This window comes from Balaenoptera acutorostrata, chromosome 5 (genome assembly GCF_949987535.1).
Source record: "Balaenoptera acutorostrata chromosome 5, mBalAcu1.1, whole genome shotgun sequence".
Taxonomy (NCBI): domain Eukaryota; kingdom Metazoa; phylum Chordata; class Mammalia; order Artiodactyla; family Balaenopteridae; genus Balaenoptera; species Balaenoptera acutorostrata.
The window spans coordinates 45400155-45420027 of record NC_080068.1 but is presented as its reverse complement, the minus strand read 5'-3'; the positions used below and the strand labels follow the sequence as shown (position 1 = coordinate 45420027).

Here is a 19873-nt window from a genome sequence, read left to right as displayed (position 1 = left end):
TGGGCACAGAGTTCTCAAACAATGGAAGCTATTATAATAATGATTATTGCTGTTATTGTTTATACCCAATTGCCCTGAATTACTGTTTATAGCACACGGCCTCACACTTGGAAGACATTCAATGTCTGTTTATTTCTTAATGGAAATAAGCAGCTGGCATAGAATGCTTAGAATGCAATATTTCCAAGAGGAGCTTCCTTTGGCTTTCTCAAGGGTACCCCGAGTACTGAGAAGGTATCAAAACTACATAAATTCTGCTGATAATTCTGTAGTGCTATGTCTCAGAATATAGTGATATTATGTTTTTCTGATCTATGTGAATAGAGTACATGCATACTATGCCAATCCCAGGTCATTTTTTCCCCGTTTCCAGGTGGGACAAATTAAAGTTTCTTTTTTGGTCAATAACAGAACAGGCAGTATTTTTACTTAGCATTTTTCCATCAAAAGTTCCACATGGTATTTTGCAACCAGGTTCTGAGAGAGAAATCAAGGCAGCATTAATGGGGAAGTGTCAGCACATTGAGACAAGGAAAGAATAAACAATAGTTCCATATAATAAAAATATGACTCTGAGACCTTTGATAATGGCGCGGTCCCCAATAGTAAGGGTCTGGTGATTACGTGTGTATGTATGTGCTGTTAACAAAACATTTATCTCACATTTAAATTTAAACATCAAGTACTTTGCAGTTGGGTCATACATATTGTATCATACATTTCAGCCGTTAGAGATAAGCTGTAAAGCAAGATCAGAGAACAAGAATGATTTTTAAGTTTGCTATTTCCCATTTTTATACTGTATAAGCATCTACCTGTTTCTGAATTAATGAATTTTATAAGCCTAATAAAATATATTCGATAGATATTGTTTCACTTATTTCCTGTAGGCTTTGGGATCTGGAATTGAATATGTTTCTGTGCTTACAGGAGGACATAAATTGAACTGCCATTGGTTTAATCATATTTGTTCAACCTTATTCCAACTCTTTGGAGCTTACAAAGTCTGTTTATATAGTCATCTTGCCTGTTAGGAATGTTAGGATGGAAAGACTTCTTGTCCTTGTGAGTCAGGCTGCATTTCTTACCCAGTTGAACTCTTACCAATGGACCTAATGTAGTAAATTTCAGCCTAGGTTTTGCTTGAGTGGTAGTGAGAATCCAGGAATCTAAATTTAGGGGAAATATATTTTCACCTCTAGTTACTTGATACTTATAGGACAGTGCTAATGGTATTGATTAAAATTTTTTCTTGTCTTCTGTAGATATAGTAGCCCACTCACATAGAATACTATTCAACAACCATTGTGAACAAGGATAAGAAGATGAAGATAGCTGGATAACAAACTAAAATTCCATATTCATGTAACCATCAGAGGACAAATACTACCTGCCTACTGTGTGAATGTCATTGTGTCAGGCATTTTGGGGGAAGAGATGATGGGGGAAAATGACACGGACTCTAATGTGGGGTAGCAGTAAGAGTCCTGATGATGTTGATGTTTTAGAGGGTTAATTTACTAAGCCAAAACAATGTGTTATTTTATGTTAATAAAAGGAGAGTTGATCTAGAATGAGGTATGAGATAACAATGCATTTGTCCCATAAAATCCTGTGTAACTTGAGTTAGAGCAAAAGCTGAAACCCAAGATGATTCCCTAGAGCCCCGGGGAATCCATACCTGCTCCAGATGATGAAAGAATAGAATATTATGCCAAATACATGAAGATATTTATACATATTTCCAAACTAATGACAGCTCCTACATACAATAAGTATCAATAGAAATGTTATTTGACCAGATAACGGGTTCCACTACAGCGCTTGAATTTGAGTATTTTCAGTAGAAATTTGTTTCCCTCAGTTCTAAGGAGAGCTTCTCCAAAATTCAGGATATGATAGATATCTAGGTTTACTATGTTAGAGCTCAAAGATGGGGCTCTCTGCTGAGTAGAGTTCTGTTTATCACCTTATCCTCAGAACCAGAAGCTAGCCTCCTTATCTCTTCTTCCTCATCCAGGCTTGATTTGGAAGACAGGTGTCAGCAACTCAGCATTTTCATCCCTTTAACTGATATTTACTGTACCGGGCTCTGCCTTCTACTTTCACTGGATCCTAAGTGACTTCTCATAGGGCATGCAGCCCACTTTCTCCCCTGCTTTAATTGTGTGCTAGGATACCACTGCAGCTGCTGTACCAATGGCCAAACTAGTAGTGGTGTAGACAAGGTGGAGGTTGATTTCTGTCTCAGGCAATAGCAGTCGGAAAACAAGCAGGCAATGGTTCTATGTTGTTTCTCTGCCATCCTCTCTTGGTCTAAGGTGGCTGTTTCAGCTTCTGCTACCATATTTGTATTCCAGCCAGCAAGTGGGGTCTGCCTTTCTTATGAAGGGCATGACTGAGAAATTGTATACATCACCTCCATTCATATCCCACTGGCCACATTCTCATCATATGGCCACATCTAACTGCAAGGGAGGCTGAAAAATGTGCTCTTTAGCTGGGTGGACGTATGCCCAACTAAATCCTCCACAATCTTAGAGGAAGAAGAAAATTGACCCCTTAACTTGAAAGTTTCTTTCGCCTTGTCACAAGAAGGCCTAGAAGAAAAATATTTGGCTTAATGTATTTTGCCTCAGTGACCAGAAGCTAAATGTATAAAGAAAGAGATCCAGTAAAATCAGGGGCACTTACCCTCAAAAAATTATGTTTATCTACAACTGTAGCAATTATAGTGGCTTCCTGAGCTCAAAATTATTATTATCTTCTGATTATTCTATTCCTGACTTCTGGTATTGTTTTTGGAAGCAGCAATAGGCCACAGAGTAGCTTGTGGGTTGGCTTTTCCATCTTCCTGGGTCACTTATAGCCCTAAATATTAAGTCCCAAGCTACTTCTCATAGAATTGGTGCTGTCTATTCAGACCCAGCCATGATATAATTAGTAACGTTCAGTGATTCTCAACGGGCCATGACTTAGAAGACTATTCTTAAAATGGCCCTTGTTGGCTAAGCTAAATTTTCCTTTGGTAAGAAAAATTCTCCAGTGCTAAAAGAAGCTAAAGATCAATCTGCAAAAAGGGACACCTCTGTCTGTTTTCTTCCCATAGATGCCTCCCAATTTTGAAATAAAGCAGCTCTATATTTTGTTGATTCTGAGTTCACCAGTTCCTTTCTTTTTATCTGTTGTTTATCCAGTTACTTCCATCTAGCTCCTCCAGTTTCCCCTTCACTCACCCAGAAATACAGAAGGCCCAGGGAGCCTCGATAACTTTCTTAGCCACCCTTCCATGTAATAACACTGCTATCCTGCAAAGCTGTTTATCTCCCTCCATTTCCTTCTGGTAAAATCAAATAATGCATTAAAGTTACATTTCTTTAGACCGAGGACAAGTTTACCTGTCACTTAAATTCTACTGAGAAAGGTAGGCTGGCACAGCCATGGTCATGGGCAGCTCTTAATTCAAAACAGCTCCCTCTGCTTGTGTATTCTATGCAGCTTTCAGAGGTCAAGGCACTTTATTGGGTCGTTTTGACTTGGCATGAGCTGCGCAATGCTTTACTGAGTTGAACTAATACTTCTCTCAGCCCACTCTCCTGTCTTGTCAGCACCAGTGAGAATTTTGTGGGAGAGCCTGGAAGTTGAATTTTATGTCATCTTCCAATGTTACCTATCTCCCTAAATCCCTGCTTTTGTTTCCATCATTATTCTCTAGTTCCCTTTCAATAGTCCACTTTGAATCTGCCATTAATTTATTGAAATTCTCCAATCCCTTTTGCATTTACTGTTAGCCTGTGCAACCTCTTGGGGGGAATATGTTTACTGTCAAATACATTAAAGTAGTCTGTCTTAATTCATTCTCCAGAGTATCTCTTACAAATTACAAAGAAAGTCCTCTACTTATAACATTGTGGCATTTGGGGAAATAAGTTCATCCTGAGTTTTCACAACAATATTTAGCTGCTGCAAAGTCAAGAAAGAAAAAGCTGCCAGGTCATCCCCAGGAAATCCCAAGACACATATTTTTATCATTTGCATTCTTATTTACATAAATTTGTATGCTCCATTCAAAAGGCTCTGATTCCAATTATGTAAAATAAAACAGGAAACTCTTCTATGTCTGAGAGTGGATAATCACACATCCCAGGCTTGCTTGTTGCCCAGAGTGATTTCCAAGGCTTCTCCCCTGAAAAGAAGGAAGTTTCCCTCCTTTATTCCTATCCTCTAATCATAACCACTAATGAAAAGAGTTATCATTTAATGGTAAGATTGGAGTTGGCCCCGAAATATTCTTTTTTCTATTATGAGCTCACATGGGAATCCTCTGTTTTCCAACTGGTGTTTTCTCAACACCTTTCCTCCCCTCCACCACCCATAGGAAGGAAACACTGGTCCTTGGTTCAGCTTGGTTCACCCTAATGTGGGTGGTAGACATTGCCTCTGGGTCCAGCTTGCAGCTTTTTACCCAACAGAAAGTTTCTTGGCAGTGAGGAAGAGAGTTTGGATTCTGGGCAGATTAACCATAGGTTTTAATTATCCACCCACAATGCTGGCTTCCATTGACCCCTATAATTAAAGCTTGACTTTCTTACATATTTGGAATCATTTTCCCCTCCAGGTGGATGGATCACAGAGCTGATTGCAAAACGAATTCATTAGAGTATTTTACAGAACATGTGTTAAGCCCAGAAGCCAGAGCTATGGGGAGAAAAGAGAGCAAGAGTATCCTTTGGGAGCAGCCCCACTCACCCCAGGACAGTCCTAGTGTCACTGTGCAGAAAGACACCTACATGCTCACTCCGCCCTGGCAGGGAGGGAGACCTGAGGAACACACAGCAAAATATCACTGAACCAAGAATGGTCATACTGCACTTGACTTCCTTCTGCTTTCTGACAAGCATTTCCCAAAGTTACTCTCTACCGTTTCTATACTGCTGTTAGTGTTTCTAATCAGGTCTAGGAAAACATCCAGTAAACTCAGGACTATCTATTGGATTGAAGTGCAATTTAGTCAGAAAAGACCCCTCCAGCGTTCACGGACTTCTGACCTCAGTCTTTGAAACAGCTTCTTTCCATCCCCACAGAGTGGTGTTCTGTTTAGAACCTATATAAAGTCAAAGGAGGCGGGGCTGGAGGGGACCGAGGCCAGGGGAAGGCAGTGAAATGGAGCTGTTGCCAGCACATTTTGTGATGTTCAGGGAGTGTTTTGTTTGTTTGTTGTTTTAATCGTTGGGTCAAAGGATACTCTTCTTACTTGGAACTGAAGTCAGCAGAGGGGAAGTGCAGACCTTACTGAACCCGAAGTACAGAAAGTCAGTCCCTAGAAGCTTGGGTTGCTCCCCTGCTACGCCTGCAAAACCTCAGCGGGCTGACAGCGGGCAGGAGACTTCCTGTTCGACGGGGAGTTTGCACCCTGCAGAAAGCTGTCTTGGCAGGACTTGCCGCCAAGGCAAAATTACCAGGAATTGCTGGGAAAATAGATTCATTTCCTTTTAAAAACTACAAAAGCTTCAGTTCTGCCCACATATATATAAGTTGGAGAGAAAAGCCCTATTGAAAGAACTTTTGTTTGTGTTTGACTTGTCTGCACAGTGAGCATGTCTCATCCGAGTCGTTGGAGCGTGTGTGGTCCAGAGACGCACCACTGTAGCAAAGGATAGGAAGGTGGCTGCTATCCCAGGTAGACTGGCCCTTCAGTTAAGGTGTGCCTGGAAAGTGTCCTTGACAAACTCGCCAGAGTTTTGCCTCCCTTCCTGATGTAACAGGGAAGACCCAATTCTGACTATGTGTTGGATCTGTTTCTTTTTTTTTAATCTTTTCTTTCCGCTGCTTTTGTTCACTGAAAGGATAATGTCTATATGTAATGGCCTGCCTTGGGGAACCCTGCCCCTCTGCCTAAATGTTAAACCAAAGTGCCTTTGTTCAGGGAAGCATCCTGACCCTGTCCACCTGTGGATGGCTGCAAGAAAGAAGAAATTAACACATCCCATCCTGGAGGCTGGCCATTCCTGGGGATATTTGCAAAACTTACGGCCTTTTTTTACTTTACTTCCTCATCTCCTCCCCTCTCTCTGTTCTATAAAAGAAACTGGCATCCAAACCCTGATAAGATGGTTATTTGGAGACATTAGTCTGCCATCTTCTCGGTCTGCCGGCTTTCCGAATAAAGTCGTATTCCTTGACTCAACACCTTGTCTCCCGATTTATTGGCCTGTTGTGAGGTGAGCAGAGCAAGCTTGGACTCGGTAACACTGACATATAACACGCCCCAGCTCCCATTTCTTGGGATGAGCAAATTGAGCACGTGTTTCCTCTAAGTTTACCATGTGTATAGCATTTCATTTATTCATTCATTCAACTCATTTGCATAATTCATTGAGTATTTGGATACACAGTGAACAAAATGGGTTAAAAAAATCCTTGCTCTTGTGAATTTATATTAAATTGTTTAATTCTTTTTTTTTTTTAATAAATTTATTTATTTATTTATTTTTGGCTGAGTTGGGTCTTTGTTGCTGCGTGCGGGCTTTCTCTAGTTGCCGTGAGCGGGGGCTACTCTTCATTGCTGTGCGCAGGCTTCTCATTGCGGTGGCTTCTCTTGTTGCGGACCACGGGCTCTAGGCGCCTGGGCTTCAGTAGTTGTGGCACGTGGGCTCTAGAGCGCAGGCTCAGTAGTTGTGGCGCACGGGCTTAGTTGCTCCACAGCATGTGGGATCTTCCTGGACCAGGGCTCGAACCCACGTCCCCTGCATTGGCACGTGGATTCTTAACCACTGCGCCACCAGGGAAGCCCTAAATTGTTTAATTCTGATGACAGTCCCGTGAGGCAGTATTATTATGAAGTCCTCTTTACAGGTGATTTGCTCAGTCACAGAGCCAGTGAACGGTGGAGCCGGGATTTGAACCCAGGCAGCTGGACGCCATTAAGCCCACACTCTTAATCATCCAGCTCCACACTCCCTAGTGGGACTGATGGGTGTGATTTCAGGTTCAGAACAGTTGCAGTTCAGGCAAATACCTGTAATTCTCTTCTAGAGGCAAAGTCTTTCATTCCAGAGCATAATTTAAATAACAAATATGTTTGAAAGAGATAGTATGGTGGTTGGATTTCACACTAAGACGTTGAAGCAGATCAGAGTTTGCACACCAAAATATGCCACTTCAGCATAAGGATTATCTTGAGCCAAAGGCAATTGAGAAAGAGCAGATGTAGGAAAAGCTCTCTGCCCTCTCCCTTTCTGTCTAAAAGTAGAACATAAATTTCCCTTTGTAAAGGTAACATAAATTTGTAAAGGTGTCTTTCTTTCCCATACCAGGAAGAAGATGACTTTTAATCACTGGAGATGATTCTTATCAATAGAAAAGTTACCAACGTGAGTTTGCATAACAAACCTTATGAAATAACACTTAATCTTCCATTAATTGTCCCCACATATTTACCATCTCACAATTTATGGCCCAGAGAAGCCCAAACCCCTTTTCCTTTCTCTTGTCACTTCTCCACAGTTAATCACTCTTTGTTAAAATGGTATATAAGCCCCAAATACAATTGCTTCTTTGGGTCTTCACTTCTTTTCTATGAAGGCCTCTTTATTCATGATAATAAATCTTTCCTCCTGTTTACCCATTTTTTTTTGTTTTGTTTTGTTTAATTTCCATCACCCCAGGTACTAAGCCTAGAAGAGAAGAGGAAAAAGGATATTTCCCTCTCCTACAATGTAAATGACTAAAAGCCACCTCTTTCTTTCTAATAAGTTCTGATAGGCGGGGAAGGTGGTCAAAGAGCTGAGAAAGCAGGGCACTGAAGGGAGTTGGGGAGGACATCATCAAAATGCAAGTGGGGGCAGAAGCTGAGGCCAGGGAATCTCAGATCAATGTCACTCAGCTCAACATTTTGCCTAGGGCAAATGCAACTAGGGCAAACCAAATAGGTCAAAATTTGGATTTTTATCAGCCACTTTTATGAGATCAATTTGATTATGTCACCCAGGTAGCTCAAAACAAACAGAAAGAAGAGCCAACAGGCTCAAATCATACTGTTCAACAAGAAATGAATTCATTCTTACTTTGCCAATTGGCTTCTCAATTGGAGGGCTTGTAAAGCAGATTGGAGTAATGCTGCTGTACATTGAAGATTTCCATTGCTGTTCCTATGAGAAAGGAAACAGAGAGAGAGAGATTTCAGGGACTTGGCTGGCCTTTCTGCTGCATGAAGCCATTTCCCTGCTTCCCACAGTAGTGCCTCAAGCACTTAACCGTAATGGTTGTCACTTGAAATACCTGAGTCAGCATTTATGCACAGGCATCTTCAGTTTGCAGTCTGTGCAAACTCATTTAACCTTTTACAGGGTTATATTACAAAACCTTTTATGACATTTTGAAGGAATGCTGACAAAAGTGCAGAATATTTTCAGCCTAATCTGTTAAGGCATCTTCCTAGAACATAGATTAGACTATGTGAATCTTTTTTTAAAAAATAACTTTATTAATATCTCATCTCATTGCATAAAAACACTGACCACAGTTAAACTTCTGGTTTTCAAATATCTGATTCTATATGGGATACTGTCCAAAGTTCTCTACCTGCTTTTCAGAACACTCCAAAATGTGGCTCTTTTTCACTTTTTTGCTTTAGTTCCAACTCTGTCTTACAGTTTAACCTAAACCTCAAGCCACATTTGGTTTTTCTTAAATAGACTCCAATCTATGCCTTTGTTTATACTATTCCTAGTTCCTAAAAGATCCTTTCCTCACTGTCTGTCTTATGACTTCCTACCTGTCCTAAAAAGCCCAGCTCAGATTCCCTAAGAAACATTTCTCTATATTCCTCTGCTCTGGTGAGAGTCAGAATACATTTCTCCCTAATACAGGATCCACATACAGCAAGTCCCCTACATATGAACCTTCATGTTGTGAACTTTCAAAGATGCGAACATGTGTTCGCATGTTCAATCACGTAAGTTAGTTCACGTGTCTGGCATACATTGTAATGTGCGTACATCCTCTACAAGTGGTTGTGCTTTTGTGTACTTTACTGTACAGTATTGTATAAAGTACAGTAGTACAGTATCTTTATTTCAAGCCCAGGATGTCTGGAAGCAAATGTAAAAGCAGCGGTATATAGTCGATTGTGTTAGTTGGGTACCTAGGCTAACTTTGTTGGACTTAGGAACAAATTGGACTTATGAACGTGCTCTCGGAACTGAACTCGTTCCTATTTAGGGGACTTACTGTACTATTATTAGAGTACTTGTCACTATTTGCTGGGAAGGTGAGCTACTGAAGACAGGACTCATGTCTTAGTTATCTTTGTATCCTTCACAATCTAACACAGATCTCATGCATTGCTCTGGTCTGAATGTGTCCCTCCAAAATTTATATGTTAAAATCCTAAGCCCCAAAGTGATGGTATTAGGAGGTGGTGCCTTTGGGAAGTGATTTGGGAAGTGAATGGGATTAACGTCCTTGTAAAAGAGGTCCCAGGGTGCTTGCTGGCCCCCTTCCCATGTGAGGATACAAGTAGAAGTCTGCGACCTGGAAGAAGCCCCTCACTCGACCATGCTGACACACTGATCTCAGACTTCCAGCCTCCAGAACTGTGAGAAATAAATATCTGCTGTTTATAAGCCCCCCAGTCTGTGGTATTTTGTTATAGCAGCCTGAAGGAACTAAGACACAGATGTAGGTGCTTTCCATTAGAGCACTCTTCCCTTTCGTCAGCTGAATCTTTTCTTTATGTAGAAACATCCCAGCAGATCCGGCTCTCTCCAGCCCCCAGCTTTGATTCTCACTACACACATTTTTCAGTGTCATTAGAGGAAACATCAAGAGACTTGTTATTGAAAAGAAAACATAACTATAGGTACCAACAACCCCATAAAATAAAAATGACCTTTAAAAATGAATCAGCAAGCATTGACCCATCCCCACCTCCCGCTGTCCATTAATTGGCCATGTTTCTTGAGTGAAAGGAAGATTTTTCAGTGGTCTTAGCAAAGGAATGGAGTATGACCCTCTGGAATCTCTACCCCTGCTGTTACTAATTATCTTACTCTGGGCAAATTACTTGTACTTTCGACCAGGGTGGCCCTGCCTGTAAATGTGGTTTGTGTTATTTACACACATCTCGCAGGGTATTTTGAGACTAACTGTGGAGCTATCTGTGGCCTGGAAATGCAAAGCATAATTCCTGAGGAAGAGGCCCTGCAGTCTACCCCCAGGAGAAGCCATTCAAACCTCTGACTTCTTCCCGTGGTCTGGAAACAGGGGTTATGGTTGGATTCCGAGGGATATGGATTTCCGTCCATTAGGAGTTAAACTGAGACGAGTAACTCATTTCACAGGTCATGTTCCAGCCATCAAAGTTTAATTGCTACCAAACCCACTGGCCTAGGTCCCAACCATGTTAATGCATGCATGAATGAAAGTTCCAAAGGATCCAGTTACCCAATCCCACCTTTCAGAGATAAAAAGACATTGAATGGCACCAGGGAAAAGGCCAAAATACATCAACTGAGACTGCAACTTTTTTTTTTTTTTTAATGAAAATAACAGGCTCAGTGCTGATGATCAGGACACATGATTGAGTTTCAAGGAAGTCAATCTGCAGATGCAGAAGATGAATCTGAAAAACTCTGCCCTTCCCTCTGAGGCTGGTCCGGTTGCTATGGCAACATGTAACTCGTTTTCTTAGGTTGTTGTGGAGCTTGATTTTCTTTAGACCAAAGAGTCCCTTGATACGATTGCACTGGGTATACTTAAGACAAAAACAACCCAAGAGTCACAAAGCATAGACTTCTTACCTAGAAATTATCTGTGTGGTGGGAAAATATGTGATGATTCTGCACCATATATAAAAGGGTATTTCTGAAATAATGGGTTCACACGCAAAATACAGAGTAGTCAGGGGTATATAGTTATTACTAAATATTATTTCCCTTTCCCTATCTCCTTTCCTCATTTCAGGCTTTCCACACAGGGTTTGGGGTTGCTGCTGTTTGGATGGTTGAGTGGCTAGTGGTAAGAGTTGTTCCCCATCTAACTCACCTAAATATGGGGACAGGGCACTGAGGATGGACTTGGACAAAGTGGAACAAGAGAGAATTAGAGAAAAGTTGTTGAAGCCTCAGGCAAGTCGGCCATCCTCTCTAGCTCTCTGCAAAATAAGGGCAAAACTGCCGCTTTATCTTCTTCCCATCATAACTTCAGAGCATTCCTGAGAAGCTACAGAACCACTCAGAGCTCTCCACGTGACAGGTACCTGGGGTCACTTTTCTGAGACTGGATTCCTAAAAGGAGACCAAAGAAGTGGTTAAGGCTGTGAACTGTAATTACAACCTTCAGTGTTTACCCTGGAGTCTGAAGTATAAGGGCAATTCCTGGCGCCAAAGGACAGAAATAATCTAGGATTTTGATGAGGAAGGATGCCGGGATCATCTGGCAACTCAGCTACCTGGCTGAGCAGTGGAATCTGTCCAGGTGGCATCTGCCTAAGGGTGCGTCCCTGGCCAGCTCAAACGACCCTAATAACTCCCAAGGAAAGAACGCGTCTTCCCTCAGAAATCTCGATCTTATACCCTACAGAAAACATGGAAGTGGATATCCATCAACTGTCTGTCCCTTCTCCTCCCACCTCAGGGCTAGGAACAATGTAATCTGTTTTGAGATGGAAGCAGGTTCTACTTTAAAGACTGCCATTCTTCTGTCCAGCCTCAACTTGTCACCCATTCTTTACCTGGAATAAAAACAGCTGCACCTTCCATCTATAGAGTGCTTTCAAAGAACTGCTGACACCGCAGTTTAGTTGCTCCTCACAGAAACCTGAGCTGTTCCTGGGACCTAGGACATTGAGAGAACTGTGATATTTCAAACACTCACTGGGAACCAAGGAAGGAGAAAGTTCCTGAAAAGGGACATGATATAGATATATAGAGAGGAAGGGCCAGACCCCATTGCTCTGACTCCTCTTCTCTCTGGCCCCCCAACCTAATGGTTGAGGCCAATGAACAGGAATTTGGGTTCGCCCCACCCACGCCAGCTGGAGTTCCTTCTTAGCAAGGGTCAAGCACACAGACGCAGAGGTGAGGTGGCCTTGGGAAGGGAGGAGAGCTGGGTGGAGGGCCATTGAATGTTGACTCACTCAGGCTTGACCAGACTTCCTCCCTTTTTCCACATTCCAGTACAATTTTGGTGAACTTAAGTAAACTGTGCACACTGCTAAATGTTCCTACTTCCTTTGGGTTATTATCACAGACCTACACCAGCTCTGGCATATGAAAATCCCCTCCCCTCAAAACGTGTGAGCAGAGAGAGGCTCACAGGGGGAGAAGAGCCTCACAAGCATTCCGGGTTTTAAGTTTCTGGGCAGAATCTTGTTAGAGCCTGACCTGCTTATACATTTTTCAGCACCTCCCTCAATACCCATTTCCCATAAATGCTCCGCTGAATTTTTGCATTTGAATTTCTATTTCTTAGATTTTTACATGTGAATTTTTAAAATGTCCCTTGTGCTTTTTCCTTCCTTTCCTATGTTTTATGCATCGTCAGTACCACCTGTACCTACCACAAGGCTGCCATTACAAGAAACATTAAAACAAGTGCTTTCGAAACACTCAACACCATTAGTGGGACTTTTGAAAGAAAGTGGCACATCTCCTTCACCATACTCTCCTGTCTCCGAGTTTCCAGCCAGCCTCTATCCAGATGCATGTATGTTCAGCTACAATGCCATTTCGCATCACTCTTATACATTTTCCATTTAACGTCACGTTACATATTTTCTGTGTTTTTACATAGTCTTTGGGTTTATAATATTTAGTGACTACATCATGTTCCATCAACAGGATGGGAGTAGAATGTATTTGCTATCTTGATACATATTTCGATTATTTCCATTTTTCTCCCTAATTTTTTTTGAAGTTTTTAGAACAGTTCTATTGATACGATTCACATACCATCCACTCCACACATTTGAAGTGCACAATTCAATGTTTCTTAATACACTCACAGCGTTGCGCAGCCATCACCAGAATGTAATTTTAGAGTATTTGTGTCCTCTGCCAGAAGAAACACTTTACCTAATAGGAGTTCTTCACCATCCCTCCTGTCCCCTCCCCAAGCCCTAGGCAACCACTAGTCAACTTTCTACCTATATTTTTGCCTATTATGGACATTTTATATAAATGAAATCACACTATATGTTGTCTTCTGTGACTTTCATATAGTGTAACGTTTTCAAAGATTACCCACGTTGTAGCATGTATCATCACTTCATCATTGTTCACTGCCAAAAAAACTCCATTGAATGGATATACCACATTTTAGGCATCTGTTTATTCATATGAGTTGTTTCTACTTTGGGGCTATTATGAATAAGGCATTTATGAACATTCATGCACAAGTTTTCATTTCTCTTGTTTATACACCTCGGAGTGGAAATGCCAGATCATAAGACACCTCTATATTTCACATTTTGAGGAACTATCAAACTACTTTTCCCTGTAACTAATACCTATGAAAATATACTTTTTTTGGTCTTTTGAATCATTTCTTTAGAATATTTTTCTGGGAATAGGGTTCCTGTACCCAAGATATGGACATTTTTATGGCTCTTGCTATTTTCTACCTGTACTGCTTTTCAAAAGGATTGGACCAGTTTACACAGCTACCATATATCATATATGTATCATGTATGTATGCATGTATATACACACACACATTTTTCTACACAACAAACTTATGAGGAACATGCCACAGTTAACCTCATATTTATAGATGAAGACACTAAGGGCCACAGAGGTTAAAATGCTTATCTTAAAAGTATATGTCTGTATATACACTACCAAATGTAAAACAGATAGCTAGTGGGAAGCAGCCGCATAGCACAGGGAGATCAGCTGGGTACTTTGTGACCACCTAGAGGGGTGGGATGGGGAGGGTGGGAGGGAGACACAAGAGGGAGGAGATATGGGGATGTACGTATATGTATAGCTGATTCACTTTGTTATAAAGCAGAAACTAACACACCATTGTAAAGCAATTTTACTCCAATAAAGATGTTAAAAAAAAAAAAAACAGTATATGTCTGGCTCGAAGGACCTTATAAACAAGACAATAATGATAAAGTAGAAAGCGCCCTGGCCCCCCATTCCAAAGTCTTGGATTTGAGAACAGCTTTGATACTCACTTGATATATGACCTCTTTGGGGTTCCACATTTCTTTAGCAATAAAAAGTAGAGTATATAATTTGCTATTTTTTAGAAGATCCAATAAGGCAATATATTTGAAAACATTCAAATCAACAATACATAAAAATTGTACATCTTTTTGATACTTCAAAATCAAGATGTGGTAGTGACACCATACAACAGTCCATTCACTTGTATGATACGAACCCTAAATTCTCTAGGAGTTCAGAAAAAATAGGAAGGAAAATGAAAATGCAAAGTCATCATTTATTCAAACATGAGAAAACATCACATAGGAGAAGAAATAGTTCTCCACAGTTCCCATGTATCACTGGAGGTCAACTTCATGTGCAAAATGATCCCAAAGTATGGGCTCTGAGAGGTCCAAATCTAAAATAATTACATGGAGCTTTTCAGGAGTGAGGGAAGGAGCTGGGGATGCTGTAACTTGCCTCTCGGGAGATGGGGGCTGCTTGGAGACCAGCACCAAATTTAGGGAAAGGTATCAGTGGGTAAGTGCAAGTTATAAGTTGATTGCAAAATCATACGTTGAAGTCCTAACTCCCACCACCTCAGAATATGACTGTATTTGGATGTAGCGTCTTTAAAGAGGTGATTAAGCTAAAATGAGATCATCAGTGTGGGCCCCAATTCAAATAACTTGGGTCCTTATAAGAAGAGGACATTTATACACAGATACACACATAAGGAAGATCATGTGAAGACACAAGGAGAAGATGGCCATCTATAAGCCAAGGAGAGAAGTTTCAGAAGAAACCACCTCTGCTGACACCTTCATCTCAGATTTCTAGTCTCCAGAACTCTGAGAAAAGAAATTTCTGTTGTTTACGCCACCCAGTCTGTGGTAGTTGGTTATGGCAACCCTAGAAAACTAACAAAAAGATTCCTAGAAAAAAAAAAAAAGATTCAGTATCAGGAGGAAGGGCCTTTAGAAGAGATGCATTTTGGGAGATTTTAGGCAGTCGGTGTAGGAAAGGTTTCCAAATGAACTGGGGAGAAGATGTTGCAGTGACTGGTGACAAGCAGAGGCAGAAGTCTGAATGGGCAGCGTTCTGTACATCAGCACTGAGCAGGCCCTGGGGATATTCAGGAGAATAAGATGCCGTCTTACTCTCAAGGAGCTCCCCCAAGTCTAGTAGGGGAGAGAGATAAATAAATAGCATTCAAAAGGAGTGGTGCATATTCAGGACATTGGAGAAGATGTCCCTCATATAGAAGATGCAGTGGGAGCAAAGGAGGAACATCTAATTCAGCCAAGAGAGGAGTTCCTATGGTCGGAAGGCTTCTAGATGGAGGCAGTACAGGAGCTGAGGATAGAAGGACAGAACAAAAGTTAGGTAGTCAAAGAAGTGGAGTGGGGCAGGGAGGGGAAGGAGGGCCTGGGGATATGGAAAGAGGTTTATGGTGTTGCAGGAAGAGGAAATGTCATAAGGGCAAGAGGTATGAAATAAAAATAAATGTTGAGTTTTTATGTGAACCACAGATCATTTGGGGCTGTTAGATCTTAAAGAGTGAGACAGACGTGGAGAGAGATGACCCTGGAAAGGCAGGCAGGAAGCCCACGATTCTTTTATAATAGTGTTTGAATGGATTACCTGGCCAGGAGATGGGAGCATGCATTTGAGAGGAGGAAAGACTGTAAGCTTGGTAAACGTTTAGGCTACTGTTATCACAAACCAGGAAAGACAGGCGTCTAGAGAGTGAGGACGTAGAGACAAGGAGCACAGACTTGACAGACTCCAGGAGAAAGGAAGGACATGATGAAGGTGCAGGGTGAGGGGCAGTTCGTTTGCATCAGGTTACGCCCTGGGCACCAAAAGGCGCAAGGAGCGCTCACCACTTCAGAGTCCTGATTTTAAATGCATTATTCTTTGATGTAAATTTTGTACTACATTTTGGCCTTAACTTGCCTTCTTATCTCAACTCAAACTTTTCGCTGCCACCAAATTTTTTGGCTTTCTCCCATGCACACACCCTGGTGTGCAGTGGGTTCACCGTTCTGCTAAGAATGAAATACTCATACGTGCACAAGCTACTAAACATGCATTGTCTGCATACAAGTTAAATACTCTTATACGGACATTTAAAGCTGATATTGTACAATATAGATATAAATGATAAAATTCATACTAATAATTTAATATTTCTTTACTTAGAATGACAACAAGTAGCAAATAAAGAACAGCATGACAAGTTGAGAGAGAGACTGCAGAAGAAAGGAAAACACTTTATATTTTAGTATGTTTAACAGCATTTTTCCTGCTTTTTGAACCAAGGGGCCTGCTGAAAGTCTAAGCATGGCCAGGTACCAAAACAGCAGTAAGACAATCACCAAACCTGTTGGTAACCACTTAAAAAATTGCTAACAAAATTCAATTGCTAACAAAATGCTAACTGTGTTTTTTTTCATGATTGTGACATTAATTTAAGCTTTATTTTTTAATGACACATTGTAACGGACACAACATTAATCAGTTTAGGTGGAAAGGAAAAGTCATTGATATACAACTGCTTTATCTTTAAAGGAATAGTAAGCTACCTCCCTGACCAATTTTTTTATTGAAGTATAGTTAATTTACAATGTTATGTTAGTTTCAAGCATACAGCAAAGTGTTTCAGATTCTCTTCCATTATTGGTTATTATAAGATATTGAGTATAGTTCCCTGTGCTCTACAGTAGGTCCTATTTTACATATAGTAGTGTGTGTATATTAACCCCAAACCCCTACTTTATCTCTCTGCCGCCCCCAACCTCACTATCCCCTTTGGTAACCGTAAGTTTGTTTTCTATGAGTCTATTTCTGTTTTGTAAATAAGTTCAATTGTATCATTTTTTTTAGATTCCACATATAAGTGATATGATATCCACATATGATATTTGTCTTTTATTTGCATTTTAAAAACTGGTTTATCTATATATAACTGCCACAGTGTGCATGGCCTAATTACACTCTTAGGCAAATTTATCTTGATATAATGTTAGAGGACTATGACAAACTGTACTTGATACATTGCAGTGCTTTTTCCAAGTCGGGAGCTCAGGTAAAATACAAGTAACAAAGATAGTCAAATTGGATTCCAAAATCACTAAAAATGATCTGTCTGAAAATACATGAGCTTCATCTGTTCCAAGCACCTGGGAATGCTCTAACTACAGGCTCAAGGTAAGCTTTGGATTCTGAGACTACATAGACAAAATTTCTGTTCTCAAAGATAAAAATCTATTAATATTAATTAAATTTTATGCAATGTTAAAATAATTTTAAAAAGGAAAATATCCATGCATCCTTTATACTCAGATACAACTTCTAAAGAAAAGGGAATAAGCTTTTGTTCTCACATTTCTAAGAAGTGTGTACAGTAATAACATTTTCAAACAATATAGCCCTTAACTAGTCATCCTTAAAATTTCTTGTGTTACTAGAAATTAAGTGAGGTCAGTTGGCAGATCATAAATGGAACCATAACCCATGGGCCTAATTCTCTCAGAGAGCAGATAGGTGATACAATTTCAAGTGCAGAGGTTAAGGAAGCCCACCCTTTGATTATCTGCACCTGAAATTTCTTTTCTAGGAAAAGACATTCATTCTGTAATTAACAGTTAGCAAAAGGTTTAATGTGTGAAATTCCCTGGGAGAGATGGCATGTTGGTTTTAATTCACAATCAGGGGAACATGACTGAGGGAGAATAATCTCTTAAGATCAGGTTTTGATAGAAATAGAGTGAGGAGGAGTAACCAATGACTGCACTTGAGAGAGAAGCAGTGGGGTACCAGATTCCGCATCTGCCCCATCACTGCATCTTGGGGTTCCCTGTCATGTGTTACACGTCACATTGATTTATAAGCCAGAAGCAGTCTTCCCCATTTTAATCTCCAGTTTAATAGGGAAAAAAATCCTAAAATTGTCCACATTGTAGACTCCATACCATGCAATTTGTATTATTTCAGGTATTTAAATGTTATTATGGTTATACTTCTCAGGAACAAGAATGGTGTTTTATGGAAGTAGTTCTTGACTCATCAATAGATGAGCTTTTCCTGATGGCAGGACAGCCCTCTCTGGGCTGGACTTTAGAACAAGAGCAGAGGTGACTCCTACTTGGACTTGCTCAGGGAGGCATCTGGTGTGGGGTTCTTGTCACAGCATCATGTGTAATGTGTTCAATCATTAAATCAGCTGCTTGGTTTTCTTTATTAGAAGTTGTGAACCATTATCCAAATTGCATTCAGGTTGAAGGGCACAGAATTTAGTGTCTGTTTAGAAGATCTGGGTTTGAGCCTTTTTTCTTTTTGATTCCTCAAAAAGAAAGTAAAGACACTGCTACAACTTTTCTCTTACCTGCCCTGCCCACCTCAGAGCTTTGTTATGAATGGCCACTCTGGTCAGCACAGTGACTGAGGTTATGTTTGACATTGTCTTTAATTCCCAAAGCAATACTCCACATGAGACAAAGCCGAAGAGCATGACTTAAAAACTAGAATGCATAGTATCACACAAACGTTAGTTTCTCTCAAGCAAACAAAGAAATGGAATGTACAGTGGTATTTTAGTAGAGAGGATGCATGCCAGTGACATTTTAATCTGAAATTTTATTATGAAAGGTACAAATCTTAAAGCAGATATATTTTAGGACATGGAGTCACCTCTGCCCCTTGTCCCTTAGTGGGTCTGACTCTCCTCTCACATCTCTAATCAAGACCGTCTGTGGCTTCCCAGATCGCTTAGGACAAGGAGGATAGACGTTTTCTCTACCTCCCCTGGGAAAGATGGTCTCCTGCTCAGCAACCTGAGGTCCAATCAAGGTCCCATCCAGGTAGAATCTCCTCCATGCTTCCTCCTGGTCACTCCTCAAAGGAAGCCACTATCCTGATTTCTAACACCACAGTTTCCCACACTTGCCCCTCCCCGCCTTCTTGAATTCCATATGAATAAAATTACCCAGAATATATATTTTTGAATCTCCATTCTTTTCCTTAACATTATTTTTTGGGGGTTCATCATGGCATTGTGCATGGCTATAGTCCATTTACTTTCATTGCTGTGTAGTACCATCCTGTGAATATATCACAATTTATCCATTTCACTGTTAATGGACATTTGTATTATTTCTAGTTTGGAGCTATTATACATAGTACTGCTATGAACATCCTTACCCATGCCTTCTGGTGCACATATGTATATTTTTTCTATGTGGTAGAAGAACTGCTAGATCACAGACTCTGTATATACTCAATTTTAGTAGACAAGGCCAAAGAGTTTTCCAAAGCGGTTGTACCAACATGCACTTCACCAAACTTAGACTTCCTTTAGCAGTGTCTTTTATTTAGTTATTTATTATTGAGGTGACATTGACCTATAACATTATATAACTTTCATTAGAAATGTCTTTTAATACATTTCTTTTTCTGTTTCTATTAGCCAGAGCTGGTTCCTGCTGCTTGCAAATAAGAATTTCACAAGACACGTGGGAAAACCTGGAGGGGAGTGTTACAGGTTAAGAGTAACAAGGAGGGCTTCCCTGGTGGCGCAGTGGTTGAGAATCTGCCTGCCAATGTAGGGGACATGGGTTCGAGCCCTGGTCTGGGAAGATCCCACATGCCGCGGAGCAACTGGGCCCGTGAGCCACAATTACTGAGCCTGCGCGTCTGGAGCCTGTGCTCCG

The 19873-nt window shown here is 40.7% G+C and overlaps 1 protein-coding gene across 2 annotated transcripts in view; it reads right to left on the bottom strand.

The window, feature by feature from the left end:
- The window catches only part of RASGEF1B (RasGEF domain family member 1B), a 560362-nt gene that overhangs the window by 137256 nt on the left and 403233 nt on the right, over positions 1 to 19873 (bottom strand). Inside the window, exon 4 of one of the 2 annotated variants that reach the window (XM_057547295.1) lies at positions 8067 to 8150. The exons of the other annotated variant lie outside the window; for it this stretch is intronic. Coding sequence (XP_057403278.1) covers positions 8067 to 8150 — 84 coding nt within the window. The remainder of the gene's footprint in view (positions 1 to 8066; positions 8151 to 19873) is intronic. 2 annotated transcript variants of the gene reach the window in all.